An 18375-nucleotide genomic window follows, 5' to 3' on the forward strand; every position below is an offset into this window, starting at 1 on the left:
GAGTTTTCTGAGGTTTTAATCTGATTCCCCCACCTTCTATCCTTACAGGTGGTGCTTGGCAGTTTTCATTTAATGTGAAATTTTACCCACCAGATCCTGCTCAGCTATCTGAAGATATCACCAGGTATTTGACGATTGGTGATGAATAGGAAGCCATACTGGGAATGTGGTGCGACTCCCAACATCTCCAGAGAAGAGCACACTTACATCTGATGGCCTTATAGTCATCCATGCTTGTTTTAGTCGGCTTTTTTGCTGCCGTGACTAAAAGACCCAACCAGCACAATTGCAGATTTATTTGGGGGCTCACAGTTTCAGAGGTCTCAGTCCATGGACAATGGCAGACAGAACATCATGGTGGAAGAGTGTGGTAGAGACACAAGCTCACATGATGATCAGGAAGAAGAGAGAGCGACTCCACTTGCCAGATACAAATATATACCCCAAAGTCATGCCCCCAGTGCCCACCTCCTGCAGCCACACCCCACCATTTCAGTTACCACTCAGTTAATCCCTATCAGGGGATTAATTCACTGATTGGGTTAAGGCACTCACAACCCAATCATTTCTCCTCTGAGCCTTCTTGCAATGTCTCACATGGGAGCTTTTGGGGGACACCTCACCACCATAACAATGCTCAAATGGCAAATAAAAGGCAACTGAATGAAGCACACATCTGATGAGAAGATTTGCCAAATCTAGCTCACAGTTGAATCTTTGGTGCTAGGCTGATATTTCCGGCTGCCTGACCCTGGTGGGAAAACATGCAAAATTGAGATGCTGTCACCCACCCACCACAGTCAAATTGGATGAGATTCAGTCTTCAATGATAAAGCAATTCTTAAGTGTGCCTGCTTTAAAACTTAAGAGGCAAAAAGTCTTTAGATGTTTATACTCTGCATATAATCAACCTGTCTAAAAATAAAAATAACATTCATATCAATTTAAGGTTAACTTTTCATGCCCAGTGTATAAGAGGAATATGATTAATTTGTTTTCTGAAATAAAGATGTTAAGAAAAGAATCTGACATAAAAATATCCCAGCTTGGTGGCTGAATTTAGAGTGTGAAAAGGGATTTCCTTTATAAAGCAGTGCTGGGTAGCTTAGTCTCTTCAGGCTGCAATCATGAAATCCCAGAGACTGGGCAGTTTAAAAACAATAGGAATTTACTGCTCACAGTTCTGGAAGCTGAAAGTTTGAGATCAGAGTGCAAGCATGGTTATATTCTGGTGAGGGTTTGCTTCCATGTTGTAGACCCCTGGCTTCTTACTGCGTTCTTGCATGGTGGAGGTGGGAAGGGTGAGGGGGTCCTCCTCTGGCCTCTTTTATAAGGGTACCAGTTCCATTCTTAAAGGCTCTACCTAATCATTTCTGGGGAAAACAAAACAAATCAACAAAACACCTCTAATCCATTATCTTGGGGACAGGATTTCAACATAAGAATTTGGGGGATGGGAATGGGGCCACAAACATTCAGTTTGTCATTCTTGGTTTACTGAATGTCCTCCTAGATGGCCCTACATTCTGCTTTGGAGACTCTGACTCTTGCTCTGTTTGGTAGTAAGTTTATGATCATGCAAAACAATTTTGTTCTGTGTGTGAATATTTTTCTATGTAAGGCTCATATTTTTCTTAGCTGTTCATAAAAGAGAAATGACCCAAAACAGCTTTAGTAAGTTGCTACAGTAAAAATAATTTCATTTGATATGTTAGAAGGGTAGCAATTAGTTCCAGATGATTTTTTTTTCTATTGGCAATAAGTCAGAGAAAATTTATAATTTCTTATAAGCAGACACTTTTTTGTCAATATTGAAGAACTATTTCATCGTTCTTGGTCGTGGAACACAAATATACTTGTATTTGAAAATTTAGTGCGTGGTTCCCTTCTATCTACTTTTGTAATGTTTGTAGTGTCTGTTAAATATTTCAGAATTTTTATATCTGGGTTACATGGATTTTACTTACATCAGCACCAAATCACCTGACAGGGGACCTTAAGACTTTGCAATAATAGTCTGTTCCAACAGACTAACTGTTCTTTTCTTATATGGAAGGTGCATGATAAGGTGTTATTAATACTCATCAAGGTTAATACTTAACCTTGAGATCTTTTGCAGTTGGCCTTACACCTGTAATGCTTAAGAATAAAATAACAGAGAAGATAAATCCGCTATTGATAGAAATAGTTTTATCATATGACAAAATTATATGGAAAATATTTTCTATTTCTTTAGTTTAAAGCTATTTGTTTACAGGGACAAGATTCTCAGATTATAAGTTAATAGTTCCTTGAAATTAATATTCAGGTCAAGTAGATTCTAGGGAGATATCTAAATAAAAAGAAATAACTTAAAGCAGGAGAAAGCATTATTATAAAGAGATGATGTCATCCAAAATACAGGCAGTTGAGAACAGAGTTTATGAAGGTAGGACTCTTACCTAAAGTCTGTCTTAGTCATGTGGTAAGATCTGTCATCCAGTTATCAAAATCATCCCTTTGTAAGGCTAGTTGGAGCCTAATAATTATATGCAAGAGCATCAATTTTTGAATTATAATTCCACCAACCAAGGGTTTCTGGGAGTGTGTTGAAGACTGTCTTTAAGACTTTAAAAGTTATTTTTATTGATGTGTTATAATTATACATAATAGTGGGATTCATCATTACATACTCAAGCATGCATACAACATAGAGGATACGTTTAGATTTCTTCTACTGTGGTTTATTATGACCATTGCCTTCTTCTTTAAATATTATATTTTATAGCCTAGTATTTTCCCCTGATATCTAGATCAAATATAGATGAAACAAATATATCAGCATCTGTGAATGGTAGGAAATGTGTCCTGGACAGGTTATTGCACGGGGAGAAATTGTCTACCTACAGTTTTTACTGAGTGATCTCCTTTTCATGTGTCCTAATGCTGGCCTTTTATTTTGACCTTTCGGCTCCTGGAAGGTACTACCTCTGCCTACAGTTGCGCGATGACATCGTATCAGGAAGGCTGCCCTGCTCCTTTGTGACCCTCGCCCTGCTGGGCTCCTACACAGTCCAATCAGAACTTGGAGACTATGACCCCGATGAATGTGGGAATGATTACATTAGTGAGTTCCGCTTTGCACCAAACCACACTAAAGAACTCGAAGATAAAGTGATCGAGCTGCACAAGAGCCACAGGTCAGTGAACAGGAGCATACATTTAACTTTTGCTTTATGGGTGAGCATCAGTTCTACAGCCTATCTCTTCCCAGTGTTGATTTCAGTACATTAAGGATGGGATTTTTAGCACAGTGGGTCTTTATATGGGAAAGTTCTGGAGTAGGTAAGCTTTCACTCAGAATATCTAGGCATCTATTTGTAATGTTGTCCTTCAAAGCCATTTTTCTTGTTATTCTTTTCTCAGATGCTGAGTATCCCTTACCCAAAATGCTTGGGCCCAGAAGTGTTTCAAATTTCAGATTTTTTTCAGACTTTGGAGTATTTACATATATATAATGAGATGCGTTGGGGACGGGACCCTAGTTTCAACACAAAATTCATTTTATGTTTCTTATTGATCTTACACATGAAGTTAATTTATAGTACACCTGGGTTTGGACTAACTCGTCTCATGAGATCAGGTGTGGAGTTTTCTATTTGTGACATCATGCTGGCATTCAAAACTATTCAGACTTAAGATTTTTAAATTAGGAATGGTCAACCTGTATCTGCCAGTGCCTCAATAGATGCTTTCTTATAAATTAACAGGGAGCTAAGTGGGAAATTTTGCAACCCAGCCAGATAAAGGATAAGCAATTAACTGAAAAAGGAAGGAAAATCAGCTAACTGCTTTTTCATTCTAATGAATAAAAGGGAAAGGCAACCTTGTAACACTTTTTTTTCCCTAATCAGAGGAATGATGCCAGCAGAAGCCGAGATGCATTTCTTGGAAAATGCCAAAAAACTATCTATGTATGGAGTAGATTTGCATCATGCCAAGGTATGCATTTTTAAACCCCCCACTATTTTATTTAATTCAACTCTGTTACCGTAATTCTTATTTAGTGAATGTAATAGAAATATTGGGGGTGCAAATTTCTGTTTGCCTTGCAAGCCCTATTTCATGTTAAAAGAAACTTAGCTCTTTGGTATTTACTGGAGGGATTGCTTTTCATGGCTCAGACTCACTCTCCCCATGGGCTAAGCCTCCTGAAAGCCCACAGTAGACAAACCCTCTGATTGCCTGTTGATTCAGTTGGAAGCTTATCTTGACCAAACAAGCTCTTGGACCCTGCTGCCTTCTCTGTTTTCTCCCACTCTGCACCAACATGCACCTTTTGCTGCCTCTGCACCCTGACTCTGCCTCTTCCCTGAATATGTCCATCTGACGTGTGACTTTTCTGCTCTTTCATGTCTGTCTGTCTCAACTTGGTCTGTGTATGTCCCTCATTCTAGAACCCCACCAGGTACTTCGTAAATTCATGTTATATTTTAAGAATTCTGTCTCTTGTGTTTAAGCACTCGTACATGTAACCAGTACTTTGAAGTAAGATTATTTTTAAAGTGCAACCAGAACTAGTCATCCTGGCTAAGAATTGCCTTGTTGACTGATAATGGGGGCAGTGTTAGAGATGTATCTTAGCAGGAAAGAAATTGGAATTAACCTGTAGGGCTTCAGTGTTTAAGACACATAAAGCAGCTTTGACCCTGTCATGCTTTTTCTAGAATCTCTGTGCATTTCAGAAGCGAGAGAATGAGCATGTGGACTACTAGTAGTCTAATATTTAAAAAGCCATGGAAAAACTACCATGAAAATATGGGGAAGATTTTATGAGAACTTTTATCAGCAAAACATATGCAATTTTCTAGGTTTCTAGAGATGGATTCTGATAGTTTTGGTGTGTTTAAAAGGTCAATATTTAAAGTTCAGGGTTATTTAGGATTGACAAGATAATATCGCTCCTGCATAGGGATGTGGACTTGACCTCTGATAGACAGTCACCAATTTCACGGTCTGGGTCTCACAAGAATGTGCAATTACAGCCTTCCAGGCAGGCAAGTGTCTCCCACAGTCAGTTTTAAGGCTAGAAATGAAGAGCAATTTCAGCTGTCTGTGTTTAAGTAAACATCTCAACAACCTTGATCACCAAACAGAAGAAAATATGTGATTTGCAAGTTTTGTTGCTGCTCTTTGGTAGATGTTCAGGGAGCAAACCAATCCTCCGTGACTTTGGACAGACAGATAGTAGCCATTGAATGAATGTGGGTTGATTGGTGATGTCTGTGGGTGAACTCCTACATCACAGAGAGGAGGACTTCCAATGCCTGAATACCAGCAAGATCACTGGGGTTTTAATGGGGACAAGTGTTGGTACACTAAACGGAAAGCTCTTTGACATTTATGTGTCATTACAACAGCAGGTGTAGCTGTTTACTTGCCAATTTTTTATTGCATGTTTTCACGTATTTTGCCCTTGGATAATGAAGATGTTTTTCTCTCTTATGTCAGATATAAGTAGGGTAGAATTTCAACATAAAGATAAGAACCAGATAATTAAGTTTTTTTTTTTTTAATTTCTTTTAGAGTTTTTCCCTAGGTGGCTAAAAGTTAACCAAAAAGGAAATAAAAGTAGCATGAAAATTTGAGTGAACCTAAAGCTATTTTTGAGTTATACCTTGCACTTTGATGCATTAACTACCCTCCCCCAAATAAATAGATAAATAAATAAATGATTAGGGAAATGATTGAGGGAAGTGCAACTCAGGTTGTATCAGTGTTCCCATCAGTAAAAATAAAATCACTTCACATTGCTGTACTTACTGAATTAAAATGGATGGCTGCTTTGTCATTCAATAATATGATTTGAATTATGCCAATTAAGAAGAAAGAATTAAGGAAGTGCAAATGTAGCCCATTATAGGATTTTATCTGAATATTAAGTATAACAAACGATTCATAGACTCCATTTTCTCATGCAGTCACACACCATCATTTCAAGGAGGAAATTTATTGAATTAAATTAGAGACAATTTCCGGTCATGAGCTAGGTGCTTCTCCTTCTATTGATGGTATGAAAGTCCCAAAGCTTTATGATCCATTTAAGCATTCTGAATTGTGATCATGGACTCCACAGCTCCATATGAAGAATAAATACCCATATTAGATGAAGGTCCTATGTTTTGGATAATCTATCCCAAAAGCTTTTTTTAATTTTTATTATTTTTAATGTTAGGAAGTCTATCTCTGCTTATTTGTTGTTTAATGTTAGTTGTTTTTTGTTTGTTTGTTTGTTTGGTGGGGGAGAAGGGTGGAGGACCAGAGATTGAACTCCAGGGCACTCAACCACTGAGCCCCAGTCTCAGCCCTCTTTTGTATTTTATTTAGAGACAGGTTCTCACTGAGTTGCTTAGCACCTCACTGCCATTGCTGAGGCTGGTTTTGAACTTGTAATCCTCCTCTCTCAGCCCCCGAGCTGCTGGGATTACAGGTGTGCACCCCGGCGCTCAGCGCTTAATGTTAGTTTTAATAGACTTTTTCAGAGTCATTTATTTCATGTAAGATACAAAACATAGATATAAATCCCTGTCAGATACCCCATGGGCCAAGTGATACTGAAGGATAGCAGTGTGTGAGCCATGATTCTAAACGAAGGGAGTGTCATGGCCACTTATTTTCATTGTGACAGACTGAGACTTTCCAGGTCTACCTCAGTGTCCTGTTAATGGGAGTATAAGTGTGTCTGTTGAGAGTGAAATGGACCTGTCCCCAAGAAAGGCTGGCATAGCTTTTTAATACCAAAGATTTATCCAACTAAGTACTCTGATCAATGTCAGAAAATTTGGTATGTACATATTTTTTGTCCCTATGCAATTAAAGAAATAGACCCTTTAGCCAGTGTAATACCCCACTTTTCCTGCCATTTTTATTCCTCATTCATTTTTACTTTCAGCAGGCACACATTAGTTTGATACATGCTGGGCAGGCCTGTGCTGGCCATGAGATTACAAATAGAAAACAGAACTGCTGCTCCTAATCAGCATACAGTCTCCAGGGAAGGAAGACAGGGAGGGAATCTTATTTTAGGACCATTTAGTAAGGTTGTGCTTGTGATAAGAGACTGATTTGGGACCAGAGCAGAATGTTGGAGGACCCAAGAAAAGGAGGTTTTATTCCTTCCTCCTCTTTCCCAGGAGGGGATATTGTTTCCTTGTGATCCAAGGACACTAATGGTGATTTAAAAATAGATAAAACCTAAAAAGGTTTTAAATGGCCTTTCCCTCTGTGGACCAAAGGCTATTTCCTAAACTTACATTCTATATTGAAAAGAAAGTGAACCAAAGAATAGTTATTCAAGCGTTCCTTCCTCATGCCTGCCTTTCTGCCTCCTGGCAGGAGGTGGTCACCTCTGAGGGGTTGTGCAGATGGGCTGGTTCTCAAGAATCAGTAATACCAATAACTTGGGAGCATCGGGTTATAATTCTTTAACTTGCATGGTCACTATAGCCTCTGATAAATAGTGGGCAGTTTCTGATCTTTGGATTCTCTAATTGTATTATATTCTAATATCCTGCCATCCAATAGTTCCATTCCTGTAGAGTAATTCAATATCTAATAGAGTGATATGTTTCCAAGGTAAGATATTTAATTCTAAACCAATTATATTCTGTTAGTAAACTTCCTGTTTCCCAGAGATGGACCAATATATTAATTTTTTATTCTTGTAGTGTTCATCTTATACCTTGCATCCATAGGATGTAGGAAGTATCTTCCCACTGTAAGCATGAGTGAAAATCTCTTCTCTGAATTCTTAATTTTTTTCTTCTCTGCTTTGCTGTTATTGCAGAGTAATTCAAAGTCAGGGACAGCCCTGTCAATGATAAGAAGGCCTGAGCATAAGGTGTGATCAGCCTGTGACCCTTTCTGTCCAGATTCCAACAAACAGGTGTAACAAGGCATTAATGCTACAGCTCACATTTAGTCCTGCCTCAGTATTTTTCACCCAATTCAAGGCCATGTTCATTTTCATTTTACCCTGATTTCAGTGGAATGCAGTATTTAACAGGGACACCCTATGTACAATATCCCTCTTAAGCTTAATGTAATAGCTAATGACCTCTGGGCATCACACATTTCTTAGGAAATTACGTAAAAGATGAAATGTCCAAGTAACAAAAGCAAGTTGAAATTATAATAGCATCCCATTTTTGATTAAAAAAACCCTGTACTTATATTTAAAGTGTATGTGCATTTATCTATAGGTGTCATATTATTTAGTGTGATTACCACTGGGCAGTGTTTCCATGGATGGAGGTATATTGGGAGCCGTAGGTTTATATTTTTTAAAAAACTTTCATTTAAAAAAATTTCCCTGACAATAATAGCAAATAAAGGTTGAGACTCTTTTCAAAGTAACAAGACTCAAAATGCTCAAAGGAAAAGACAGGTCCCCTCTTGTTAGTGTCCAAATCAGCTAAAAGCACTGCCAGACAGCGTGTGTGCAGCTGAGTCCCCATTTACAGTTTCCTCATCTGTAAAATGGGAAGAATAATAGCAACCATCTCAACACAGCATAGTGAAGATTGAAAAAGTTAAAATACATAGGATAGAGCAGTGTCTCGACACCTCATAGGTAAGAGCTACATGTTATGGTTATTAATACACAGCCCTGCTTGACCTTTGCTCTGTGCAGCATTTATGCCATAAACCTGAGGTACCTGGGTGAACAAATGTTACTCCAACAAATGTCCACAGTGAAAAATATTATTGTTAAAAACTTACTTAACTGGGTGTGGTGGTGCATACCAGTAATCCCAGTGCTTTGGGTAGCGGAGGCAGGAGGATTGCAAGTTCAAAGCCAGTCTCAGCAATTTAGTGAGGCCCTAACGAATTTAGTGATACCCTGTCTCAAAATAAAAAAAAATAAATAAATGGATAAAAAATGGTTGAGGACGTGGCTCAGTGGCTAAAGGCCCCTGGGTTCAATCCTTGGTACCAAAACAAACAAAGCTTACTTAAGGGATGTTTTTAAAAATAGTCATTCAGTATTTTTCATATTTAAATTTTTCAATTGTAGATTCTGTCATGACTTAAAATGTTGTACCCAATGAAAAGTAGAAAGAAGAGACATACTGATATATTGTTTTTGTAATTCTCTAGGATTCAGAAGGAGTAGAAATTATGTTAGGAGTTTGTGCGAGTGGTCTGTTGATATATCGTGACCGGTTGCGAATAAACAGATTTGCCTGGCCCAAGGTTCTAAAAATTTCATACAAACGAAACAACTTTTACATTAAGATTCGGCCAGGAGAGGTAAGTATGCCTTCATTTGCATTTGCATTGGGGGGGAAAAAAGATCCATAATAGCAAACAATAATATAAATTTTTTTGCTCACAGATACTAAGCACCATGCAACATGGTGAATTATGTCTGAATCCTGAGAGAATTTGTTGTAGTTTTATCCAAAGCAGTAATAAATAAAATGTTCTCTTCTTTATTATGTTGTTCTAGTTGAGCTGCATACGCTAATTGAGAGGGTTTTTAAAAATATATTTTGGTATAAAATCAGGATTCATGAATAATTCTTTGTATGTTTCAAGCCATGATGAATAGATCTCTTCTCTTGTGTCCTGCTGTTATCACTCCTTTTCCTTTTTATTTTTTTCTGCCAGTCTGACTGTACCCTAAAGTAAATAGCTAGAGATGATGTGCTTCAAGATACAGAAAAGTTTAGAACAAAGGATGAGGAGGTGAATTATGTAAATATTCCACAGCCTAGTGCATTTCCAGTGTATTTCTGATTTCTTTTTAATCAGAGAAACTAATAAAAGAATCAGAATTATTCTTACTCCTTGGGCAGCAGCCTCCATGATCAAGTTATATTTATATATTCTTAGTGATTTATACATAATAAGTGTTGAATTCTATTTGTATTTGTTTATGAGATAATTAATGAATATCTCCAATTTCTAATTGGTGCCTTAATCTAGAAACAAAACTCAAAGATTCCAACACCTATATATCTCTAAACATTTACTTGTTCAATCTAGTTTTATCCTGCCTTCAAAATATACCTCTGCCATGTAATATCTTCCTGGAAAATGCAGTTATGAAAAATCAGAAGATAAAGCTAGCAATCATGTTTAACATAAATATGACTTATTAAATATTTTACATTATAAATATATTAAATACTTATATTAAATATTCAGTTGTCTGTGACAACTGAAATAATCTGTAAGCTTTTTTTTTCATTTAAATACTTGAAACTGTAGTGTTTTAGAAATACTTGCAAAAATTGTTGGTGAAACTTATAACTGATATGTGTTCGTTTTAATTCATTGAACAACTATTTATTAAACGAGCACCTATTTATTATCAGGCTCCATTGTGGGAATTGGATAGAGAGAAATATGACCTTGTTCTTTTTCTTAAAAGATTTTTCTATCAGAGAAACAGACTCAACCCTTGAATAATAACACCATGATACAAGAGAGGAGATGATCTATAGAAAAAGAGTGAGGGGCTGGCGTTGTGGCTCAATGGTAGAGCACTTGCCTAGCATGTGTGAAGCACTGGGTTTGATCCTCAGCATCACATAAAGATAAATAATACAATAGAAAAGGAGTGAGTTCACTGTGAGGCCACAGGGGGAAATGACCTAGTAGATAGTAGTGAGCAGTGGAAGGCCTTAAGTTGACATACTGGATGAACATTCTGGAATGATGGGTTTCTCAATGAAATGCAGCTACTGAGTGATCATGTGATAAGACCCAAATCATTGCATGGAAGGAGCAATTGGAGATGGGTTTCAGGAGCAGAACCAGTAGTAGGTCTCTGAGACAAGATGAAGGAAGGGATTCAAAAAGGGAAGAATCCACATAACCAGAGGGGTTCCATTTGCATGACTAAAGTTGATGGAGATGATTTCCAACAAGAAAGAGAAAGGGTCAGAATTTGAAGGGGGGAAAAAAAGAGATTAAAATTCCTTCAGGACTAATTTTCAAGGGTAATTCTTGCCTAGTAAGAAATTGAATGGAGTCATCACCAACCGGATATATTTTACCCAAGTCTTAGATATATGGGATAAATTGCCCAAAGAGCAAGGGAAGTTAAGAAGAGGCCCTAAAACAAACACTCTGGGTGACACCACCATTTGAGGGGCCAGTAGAAGAAAAACAGGAAGACAGCCAGAAATAAAAGAAAGGACAGAGGCTGTCAGATGACAGATGAGTTTCAGGGCCTAGTGGCTCACCAGCAGTGCCATATGTTACAGAGAGGGCACACGGGGTGCAGACTAAGTAAAGCGTGTTGAACTTGATAGTCAGGTCCCTTTGTGGCATGGAAGAGTTCAGGAACGTGTTAGGAGCCACCTGCCAAGGGTGCATTGAGGCGAGGAGTGAAGTAGCAGAGGTAGCTTAGCAGTAAGGAGTGAGGCAGGGTTTGGCTGAAGCAGGCCCCAAATTGGCTTCCCACCCCATCCTGTTTTACAGACATATTTATAGGCAGGGAAGAATGAGAAGAAATTATTGATAGCATATAGTCTGCAAAGAGGTTGAAGAAAGCAGACACAAAGCACAGAGAAGTAAGCATTCAGAAAGCCTAGGGGCCCAACTCATCCTTGTGTAAAGGAGGATGACAGTAAGACACTCTGCCCCACTAAAAATGTTGATCTCACATGAGTAGAGAGTAGTACTCTAAGTAGTTATCAGGGGCTGCAGAGCGGGTGGTGGAAATGGTGAGAAAATGATCAACCTTTGGGTACAGTTGGATAGAAGAATGTTCTTTAGCTCAGTAGTGTAACTACATGGTCGACAACAATTAAACATGTATTTCAGAATACCCAGTATAGAACATGTGGAATATGTCCAGCACAAAGAAATGATATATGATTGAGGTGGTAGATAAACCAGTTACCCTGATCTGATCAGTACACATTGCCTATATGTGTTTAAATAGCACATGGTACCCCAGAAATATGTACAATTATTGTATGTCAGTAAAAATTTTTGAAAACTTTTGAAAAGCAACATACTTCTAGGCAACTTGCCCCAGAGAGCAAGGTGACTCTCTTTTGTAAGTCTTGGCTTTAGCATAGTGCAGGGGCATATTAGATGCTGGACGGGTAAATGCATAATGCTTTAGTTAAGAGCCACAGTACTTTTGCCTTGGCCAGGTCCCTAGGACAGCAGCAATTTTTACAACCACCCCTGCCCATGAGCATACAGAATGAATAAGAAATTGGGAAGAGCACTTGTGTTGGAGCAACTTGTGATATATTTCCCAATTTCCCCAGTCATCTTCAGCAAGCAAGAAATAAAGGTCAAGGATGATCATGTCTCACATGCCATGCACATGACCCCTGACCTGTGGTTTCTTGCCCCAGAGATTACTTTTGCTAATGATTGTATCAGTAGTCCAGTTGTTTTGTCATCCTTAATATAAACCTTTACTGTTTAAGATGATTGCCCTCTGGTGGCCTGATGTATACTGTCCTCAGAAACTGAAAATTATTGTACATCTGCAATAATTGTATTAAAATATATTGTGCAGAAAATCTAATCAGATAATCCATCTTGAAAAACCAAATGGCTGATAGAATATCATATGAAAATGTACATGCTGGAAAGTATGAAAATGTGTTCTCCCAATCTCTGCTTATGGATCATATAGACAGATGTTGACATTTAACATTATAATCTATAGTGGAGCACACAGATGAAATCAGAAATATCTGACACCAAGTCATTGAATATTTAAGAAATATGCATATTTCCTGGCAAGATCCTGGGAGGAAATGTCATTTCTAAGCATGCTGTAGACTATATCTATACCTATATTTTGTTCATTTCTGTGCATTCCAGTTCAAGTCGTGTCATTAAGAAACCATGAAAATAAGAAAAATGGGATCAGGAAAAAATTTGATCGTTAGGGGAGGAATCTAGTTATCTTGATTTTTTTGTATTTAGTTTTTATAGGATCCACACTGATGCAGAAGGCATTTACTGCATGCATGACACGATTATCTACCTTTGCCACATTTTAAAGAGGTTGATGCGGTGATTTTTTACATGAATGTGTATTACATGAATTCTGCATATAGCAATTGCTTTAATGAGCAAAGAAAAAACTTATGGGAGTATGGTTTTGTAAATTATTTGCAAAGCATCTATTATTCATAATTCCAAACTTGACTGTGTCCATACATATATGCTTTTTTAAATTTAGTTTGAACAATTCGAAAGCACCATTGGGTTTAAGCTGCCAAACCATCGGGCTGCCAAGCGTTTGTGGAAAGTATGTGTTGAACACCATACATTTTTCAGGTAGGTAGAGATCATTTGGGAGTTTGTTTTTGTTTTTTTCCCTAAGGAAGAATTGAAATGACTCAATCGCTTATATTGAAAAGGTTTGGGGCAAGAAGAACAATCTAGAAACATCCTTTCTATTCCTTCAAGTTCATTTTCACCAGATATCTTGATAAGAAATCCTAAAAACACTTCTGAATAAATTTAAAGGATTTACTTCAATTTGTCTTGTACTTATCTGTTTTACTTTTTTTTTTTTTTTTGGTCTTTTCAATATTTTTATAAAAGAGTGTCCTCTTCAAGTATCCAGTTCATTCCTATTTCAAAAATTTCTTGATACCCCCCTGGACTCCTTTATGCAAACATATACTCAGCCCGTCAGATTCGTGCCTATAAAATAACAAATTATCATTCTTCTTCACTAAATCATCTATTTAATTGATCCTTGGGTTTATGGAGCCATGGCTTCTCTAGATGTTCTAGACTCTCTAGTGTATGAGATAAAGATTAATGTTCCTATAGTCCAGCCCAGCCCCGGTTTTACTTATGTCTTGTCTCCTGCATCCCTCATTAAAATATATTGTATGACTTGATAGCTTTTCTAATAAAAATCAGATTCATTACCTACAAGCTTCTTGGTAAACCTTTCATATACTGTGAAAAGTTAAAAAAAAAGGCATTCTGAATATTTGACTTAAAGGTCTTTTCTGGTGGTTTTCTTTAATATCTTTAGACTGTTGTTACCAGAAGCACCTCCAAAGAAATTCCTAACCTTGGGTTCCAAGTTCCGGTACAGTGGCAGGACGCAAGCCCAGACGAGAAGAGCCAGTGCATTGATAGATCGCCCCGCGCCTTACTTTGAACGTTCATCCAGCAAACGTTACACCATGTCTCGCAGCTTGGATGGAGGTAGGTATTGCTTACTGGCTCTTAATAATTTCTAGTAACTCACCAGGAAAAGGAGTGTCATGAATGTGTAAATGTAGATCCTTTTGGATACTGTGAAACGGAAAGCAGTGGTGGATCTGAACTAAGTGGGAGATTTTGAACATCCCCACCTCCAAAAATAATGCCTTTGTCAGTCTGTTTGTAAATGTGTATAAACTGAGATAAATTAGGCACTTTGAGAATGAGGAGCATAGCTTTCAAAAGCCAGTACCCCAAATTTGGAGAAAGATGGTCACGTTCTAAATATAGGAGTCAAGGACTCCAAGTAATTCTGTTCTCTTGCCAGCTGACCTGAAATGATTAGCAATTTTGTCTCAAGAATATTTGTTTCAGAAGGAAAACTGTAGGTTTAATTTATCTCTCTTACTTAAAAGGTTTATTTTTATTTTTATTTCATTTTAGGAAAAATGTGGCCTTTGTTAGTCATTGATGATAGTGAGGAGAAAGGATGCTATGTAGGTGCTCTCTGCTATTAAGTCAGATAAGTGAGTCAGATAATTAAGACAGGGACAGAGCCCAGTACCATCGCACATGCCTATAATCCCAGCAACTCAGGAGGCTGAGGCAGGAGAATTTCAGGTTTGAAGCCAGCCTCAGAAACTTAGAAATACCCTAAGCAAAAGAAAAATTAAGAAAGGGTGGCTCAGAGGTTAAACACCCCTGGGTTCAATCCCCAGCATGCCACTCCACCAAAAAGAAAATCAGGGACAGCGTCACTTAGATGACCTTCCTAAGGAATAACAAACAGGAATTATTAGTCTGTTTTTGTCTTGTCTATCAGTTGTGTATTGTTTCTGTAGTATGATGGCGGGGGATTCTGCCACAAGGCATGCCAGCTACAGTGACACTTAGGACCTAAGTCATGCCCAAGCTTCCATCTTGTAGTTCAGAGAACCTGGAGATTAGTTGTTCTGTTGAAGACCCATTTTGTGCAAATGAAAAGCTTTAGGTTTCTGGCATGCACATATGATTTTAGTAAGTAACAAAAACATAAATAAAATAAATAAAAGTTACAGGAACCCAGAATCATCTCTGTTTTTGCATCTGCATCCCAAGGAATCTCATTTCTCCTGCCCCTGCCATCCCTAGTATAGTTGATGGGGACGACATATTATTTCCTGAATCCCCTGATTAAAAAGACGGTATTTTCCTGATTGCATAATTTAGAAAACTGTTTGTAGAAGAAATCACACTTGTATTGTTAGTGCTATATTTTGTATGTTACTGCTAAAATGAGAACAGCACTCATCTGGCAAGAAAAACTCAGAGTGAATCCAGACTCGGCTGTCCTCTGTCTGGGTAATGGCTGGCAAATGATTTCAGCTCTCCAGGTCTGAAGTAGTTTCCCAGAAAATGGGAATTAGGCCATCTTCACAGGGTTGTTGTGAAGATACATGGAGAACACAGTCTTTGTATAGAGATAAATTATTTCAATAATTATATTGATGACGATTCTTACATTTGTGAGCTGGCCCAAAAGTTAATTCCAATTGTCTCTTTGTATTTGTGGGTTCCAAATTCTGCAAATTTCTTTTTAGAAAAATCACAGCTACACTAAATATATACCGACTTGGTTTTTGTCAGAATTCCCTGGATAACACAATGTGACAACTATTTCCATAGCATTTACAGTGTGTTACTTTATTATCTAGAGATGTAAAGGAGAATGTACAATTATATGCAAATACAGCACCGCTTTATATAAGAGACTTGAACATCTTCGGATTTGATATCCACGGGGCTCCTGGAAGCAATCCCCCAGGGATACCAAAGGACAACTGTACCATTCTGTATCTTCTAAGATTTGCAGAATACTAAACCTAGAGCCAATCCTTTAGAATAAAACATGTACCAGAACTGTTTTAAGATATTGAATACCTGTGATGTAACACTGAAGTTTTTCTTTTTCGTTTTGTCCCATTTACTCCTCTTTAGAGAATCTCTCTTCACTCTTTGTACATTCTCTGTATCAGTACTGAGGAACTTTTGTAGAATCACACCTTTTTTTTTCCCCACCATCTACTTTGTTCAGTGAAGTGCGCCCACGGGAGCACATTTCTCGTGAATGTTGTTTTCCTCTTGACCTTTTGTGTGTGCTAATGACTTCAGAGAAGACAGAAGACAGTTGCGAAGTCAATGTACTAATATCATGCTGTCTCTTCCTCCCTGCCCAAAAGTGATGTTAGTATGTGTTGTCTCCCTCTTGGTGGTCCTGCCAGTTCTCGTATGTTTTCTACGCTGCTGAGCTGGGGGCCAAGGCTGCATGTTGGAACATAAATTGCTTTTTTGCAAGGCGGCAGCATCTTGTAGAAAACAGTCTAACTGGTCTATTAAGAAACCGTGTCTCATACAAGCTTTCTCATCGATAGAAAGACAGATAAAATATCTTGGTGAAGATATTTTAGTAGTTTAGCTATCAAAAGGATCTCAGAAAGGATTTCATTTCATAATCCTTTCTCTATGTTTTAAAGCTCCTAAAAGACGAAGGCAGATTATATTTTGTCTGTGATCAACTGCTGTGTATTTGAAAAGCAGCGTTTATTTTTCATGATATCAAATTTTTATAATCTAAAATAATGAATACCAAATAATTTGGACATCGAACTGAATTTTAGCATCTCTTTCACTGAGACATTTTAGCTGGTATGAAGGGCTGTGTCTTATATCTCTTATGTTTGCATGCTTTGCATTTGCATGAATTTCATTTAGCAGCATTTGTCTTGTTTTCTCAAAATATTAGAGATGGGAATGAGTGTATATGCATCTCATCATGGCAGACTGTTTAAAATGCAGTGGATATTAAAGCATTTCTCTACTTCACTTGAATGGAATTACCATCAGAATTTTATAATCTGTGCCACAACATGGTTAATTTTCATTATTACCCTTGGGACTTTAATATTGTAGGAGTGTTTGGGGGTTTCTTTAGCATTCCATAATAATAATAGAACCAATTCAGTGCTCTTCGGTAAATGTTACTTCCAAAAATGTGTTCAAAGTCAAGTGTATTAGAGTATTATCCACTGCTTTGAGTTCTCGAACTTGCCACTCAGTGCCTGGTGCTGGTGCCCAGCCAGCTGGTGCTCAGGCAGCAGGGGGTTCAGGGGAAGCCCAGTTTCACCTCCTTCCACTCTCCTCCACCCTCACACACACCCTCACCAGAGAGCATGAGAATGGGTGGGCATTATTCTGGACTTCAAGACGTGAGCATTTAAGTAATTTTAAACTACACGGTCTAGGTGGAACAGAAAGTCTATGATACCTTAGATTCTTTTCATGTCAAAGCTGGTATTTTGTAGTGGTATTTTCTTTCCCAGTAACGGGACAGCGGTGTTGCTGATTTCTCTTCTACTTAACAATTTCAGATCTTATTTCTCCAATTGTATTTGCTTTTAGCGTCAGTGAATGAAAACCATGAAATATACATGAAGGATTCTATGTCTGCTGCAGAGGTTGGTACTGGCCAGTACACCACAACAAAGGGCATCTCCCAGACCAACTTGATCACCACTGTGACTCCGGAGAAAAAGGCCGAGGAGGAGCGCGACGAGGAAGAGGAGAGACGGAAAAAGGCTGAGGAAGCCACGCCGGTCTCAGCCATCCGGCATGAGGGAAAGGTACAGCTCCCAGGCTGCCTCATATTGAGCTTGCTCCAGCTTAACAAAGGCTCAGTAATGCTGAGGATGGAACCAGAAATATGCAGAGCATAGGATAGTTCATAACTCAATATTAGTTACAGTCGTATGTCAGTTTTAAAATTACTATTCCTATTTTGACATTTTTTTTTTACTCTGAAAGTTGCTTCCTTAATTTTTTGAAATTTTTTACTTTAGTGAGGAATGTGCTACATAAGACTTTCAACAGCTGTCCTGTCTGTGTCTCTTAAAAATTCTCTGGGTGGTAGAAGACGCCTTTCTGTTCTGGCTCTCATTTCAGAACTGTCACTAAAGCTATTTTCTTTGTTTCTGGCCCCATTCTCCTACCCAAGCATGATATATTTTTCTAGATACACGATAATCATATCGCCATTCTTCTATCCACAAGTATCACAGGCCTGTGTGTTTATGATTCATCTTTCTTAGTCTTATAATTGTGATCTAATCAGGAAAGGAGTTAGTTAGTAGCTATATTTTTAAATGG

At 38.0% G+C, this 18375-nt stretch overlaps 1 protein-coding gene across 12 annotated transcripts in view; it reads left to right on the forward strand.

The window, feature by feature from the left end:
* EPB41L3 (erythrocyte membrane protein band 4.1 like 3) overlaps positions 1-18375 on the forward strand; it is a 228250-nt gene that overhangs the window by 183090 nt on the left and 26785 nt on the right. For 9 of the 12 annotated variants that reach the window (XM_081263734.1, XM_081263733.1, XM_081263730.1 and 6 more), the window contains exons 6-12: positions 49-124; positions 2961-3179; positions 3894-3981; positions 9139-9291; positions 13208-13305; positions 14021-14196; positions 17632-17852. In XM_081263734.1, coding sequence (XP_081119860.1) covers positions 49-124; positions 2961-3179; positions 3894-3981; positions 9139-9291; positions 13208-13305; positions 14021-14196; positions 17632-17852 — 1031 coding nt within the window. The remainder of the gene's footprint in view (positions 1-48; positions 125-2960; positions 3180-3893; positions 3982-9138; positions 9292-13207; positions 13306-14020; positions 14197-17631; positions 17853-18375) is intronic. The other 3 variants (XM_081263737.1, XM_081263741.1, XM_081263732.1) reach the window with 1 other exon arrangement.

Source organism: Spermophilus citellus, assembly GCF_964194105.1.
Source record: "Spermophilus citellus genome assembly, chromosome: 12".
NCBI lineage: Eukaryota > Metazoa > Chordata > Mammalia > Rodentia > Sciuridae > Spermophilus > Spermophilus citellus.